The sequence below is a fragment of the Pipra filicauda genome, unplaced genomic scaffold (assembly GCF_003945595.2).
Source record: "Pipra filicauda isolate LSUMZ 115617 unplaced genomic scaffold, ASM394559v2 scaffold277_size1012519_pilon, whole genome shotgun sequence".
Taxonomy (NCBI): Eukaryota; Metazoa; Chordata; class Aves; order Passeriformes; family Pipridae; genus Pipra; species Pipra filicauda.
In genome coordinates, this window is record NW_024104395.1 from 541,690 (window position 1) to 545,271 (window position 3,582).

At 45.0% G+C, this 3,582-nt stretch overlaps 1 protein-coding gene across 1 annotated transcript; it reads right to left on the reverse strand.

Annotated features, from left to right (window-relative positions):
* Window positions 1–1,373: 1,373 nt before the first annotated feature.
* SF3B5 (splicing factor 3b subunit 5) lies at window positions 1,374–2,587 on the reverse strand. Its single transcript, XM_027742259.2, has one exon. It carries the CDS (start codon window positions 2,538–2,540, stop codon window positions 2,280–2,282), a length of 261 nt encoding a protein of 86 aa, XP_027598060.1. The 5' UTR covers window positions 2,541–2,587; the 3' UTR covers window positions 1,374–2,279.
* Window positions 2,588–3,582: the final 995 nt, after the last annotated feature.

A 3,582-nucleotide genomic window follows, 5' to 3' on the forward strand; every position in this document is an offset into this window, starting at 1 on the left:
AAAAGAGTTCACTGCCTTCGTTGGTTTTAAAACTGCTTTGGGATCTAGGAAAAATACCACAGCCCAGGAACAACCTCCCAGTTCTCTTCAAGTTTATCTTGAATTTTGGGAATTACAACTTTTCTTTGTTTTTCTCTATTTCTTAAGAAAGTGTTTGTAATGTTTCATCATCATTAGTACAGACACTCTAAAACCCCAATTCAACCACACTAAAAACAGAGGTGTGTACCTAACTGGGATTCAAGCAATTATACCCAGAACCAGCAAGTTCATTCATCACGTAACTCTGGACTTGTCCCTGAAGGCTGTTTGGCCTTTATAGTGAAAAGCTGGCCTGTAAACAGGATTCATCTTTACTTATGTGTCATATATTTGTTGCTCACATTTTAAAATGCACTGAGAATATCCACGGATAGAGCTAATTGTTAGTTTATACTCAGAGAAATCTTCCTTGAAATGTTCTAATTTATGCAGGAGCAATTAAATTGCATGGTTTCTGTTTTTCCTTCCATGTAAGCGATTCAGGACTTGTCTTCATAAAACTTTGCAGCTTTCAAACCATTAAAAAAGCACCTGTTATCCTCACTCCAGCTTTTCCACTTCCCAAGGCCCAGCACTAAGGCTCAAGCTCCTTTGCCACCGCCTGTTGCACACACCAACTGCCTGCCAGCAGAGGAGACAACTTATGGAACCAGTCATGGGGTTCAATGAAGTCATTGATGCTTCTGTTCTTGTTTTCTCTCTGGACAGAGTAGCCACAGTGTATGTAAGGCAAGAGAAACAGGAACAAGCAGCTTTCACCATGGAACTCTCCCATGCCACCCTTTCTCACTAAGCATGCTGCCTATTCCTACAGGAAAAGGCAAGTTTCTAAAATTTGGTAGAACAGACTTTTAAGGGGAATCATAACAGGAAACTTGCTTGATTTAGATATAATTTTTGTCTGATTTTTGCAAGACTGCATTGCATACAAGTAAGTGCTTGAACTCAAGGAAAAAACTTTTAGCTGCGTTCTTTAGTATGTGAGGAAGCGATGCTCTTCAAATTACCTGCATCAGCTTGTAGGCAAACTGAAAAACAGTTTTCTACAAATCCCCCTCAATTATTGAAAACTGAAGCAGCTCCCCACAGAACTTGCAAGTAAAATTTCTTTAGGACTTCACCCATGCCCTCATCTTACTATGTGCAACCAAGTTTGAAAAATGCCACCTTTGAATTCCTCAGAAGAGGGATGTACTGACTTGAGATTACGGATTTACAAAAAAAATCATTGATAAACTTGTCTTAATAGAATCACAAAACACTGGATTTTCCTCTCTAATGTTAATACAAATAAACAAAAAAAATCCAAAGCAAAATCACCCCACCCACAGTTACTATGCTTCATGTCAGAAATGAGAGCACTTTATTTCTCTAAGCAACATATCTCTAAGTTTTACTCTGAGGTCTTTCCATTCATTACAACTCAAAATTTATTTTTACCGCAAGTGAATAGAAAGCCTATTTTAAGTGACAAATCAGAATCAACATCAATTCAGTATGCAATCTGATCTAAAACTGTGTCACCTCGAGGCATTCTACTTCAAACTACTAGCAAATAACCCTCATGTTCTTATTCCCTATTAACAGTGCTGAACCCCATATTAATACCCTAGTTTGGTGTAACATAGAAAAAATTCAAACGGTATATGACTAGAAAGCATTAATATAAAAAAAGGTATCTAAGTTGGATCAGAGAGGATCAAGGTTTTAAGAGTTTGAAAGTACAAGAAAGAGGAAGATGAGCCAAGAAAATAGGGTTTAGAGAAAAGCTATTTTGGAGTTTTAAAGCACTAGAACAACTGCCTTATGCTATACCACAAGCCACCCCACACAATAATGCTAACAACAAATCAAACCCTCTGAGTACCAACAAGCTGCTTCTCTCACTCCTCAAAACAACAGAGTTCTGTAAGCAAGCATCAATCGACCTGGCCGGGAAAATGCTATCTATGAAGTATCCGAGTCTTGCACCTCGGATGGCTGTATTGAAACGCTTAACACCGAGCAACAGCATTCCTTTTGGAACAAAAAAGCTCTTACTAGCAGATTACCAAACAGAACATTAGAAATGCCCAGCAGGCTTTATTGTTGTCCATTTGAAAAAATCCGAAGGACTGTACAGTCAGAGGAGCCGGCGCTGTCCAGAAGCAAGCATTTTACAAGACTTCTCCCCCGTCAGTGCTTCGCGGGAACCACAGGCGAGGGCGGCGGCGGGACAGGAGGATGGAGGAGGAGGCCTAGGACTCGTCGGGCTTGTCGGCGGGCGGCCCGCAGGGCTGCAGCATCTTCTCCATCAGGTTGAAGCGGACGCGCGCCTTGCTCTCGTTCTCGGCGATGGCGAAGTAGTTGAGCAGGTCGAAGTGGCCCATGTAGGAGCAGTACGAGTCCCGGTGCTGGTTCACCAGCCACTCCCACTTGGTGGTGTCGGCGTGCCCCGTGCCGATGTACTTAGACTGCAGGTGCTCGAGCTGGCTGTGGATAGTGTAGCGGTCCGTCATAGTGCGGCAGAGCGAGGGATGGCGAGCGGGATGGCGAGCGGGATGGCGAGCGGAAGTGACGCACCCCGGCAGAAGGATCTGTTCCGGCGGGCGCAACAGCGCTCTCTCAGCTTTTCCTGCCGCAGGGCCCGATGGGAGCGCGCCGGAAAAGGCCTCCCGGGAGCTGTAGTTCCTCTCCGCCCCGCCCTGGGGGCTGGAGGGCTGCGGGGTGGGCCTTGGTGTGGTTAAGTATTGATGTTGCAATAAAATAATTTACTGCCGCTTCAATCGCTTCAGTCGGCTAATCCAGTAATTACAACCCCAGGCCGGCATCTGCAACACGTCGTTATTGTAAGGCTCGTACTTGAGGATTAAGGACTAGCTCCGGATCTCGTATTCTTGACGCGGGTGCAAGGCTGCACCTCGAGTTAAGCCAGGTGCTTAGCTAAGCGTCAGCCTAAAGCCTTGAGCCTCCAGTTAATTTGTAAAGCAGAGATACGGCTTTGATATTGCTCAATTCACCTGAGAATCAAGGGGCGTGCACTATCGAATCTGGCCACAAAACACCCAGATCGTGGGGAACGACATCAGAAAATCTGTGTTTGCCTGGAGATGTCAGAAAACAGAAAAACGAAGCCCCGAGGCTCACGCTTCAGGGCACAGTTTATCACAGCTCCTGACGCTGTCTCTGTATAAACTGCATCTCTTTCTAAACAAGGGACGTGGGAAGTCTGGCTCTGGAGAAGGAAAAGGATGCCAGAAAAACTGCCAGCATGAGCAACCCAACACTCCTTTTCATTAGCCCTTTGCTTGGTTAGAGGGCAACACAGCACTTTCTGTGGTAGAGAAGGGGCACAAGAAGTCGACATAGAGAAAATCTGAAGAGGTGCACAGCATTTGCAGGTCCTTCCAAGACAAGAAGCTTGGTAAGGTTACTTCTGTTACGTGCAGCTGAGGCAAAATACTGTATGTCCCATCCCTGTTCCTTTGGAAAGTGGAGAGCTCTGAGTCACTCTTCCCTAGGCAGGCTGTGAAGCTGAGCCAAAATTGAATATTAACGTTG

Coding starts and splice junctions, on each gene's coding strand:
- SF3B5 (XM_027742259.2), bottom strand. CDS start 2,540: ATGACGGACCGCTACACTATCCACAGCCAGCTCGAGCACCTGCAGTCT.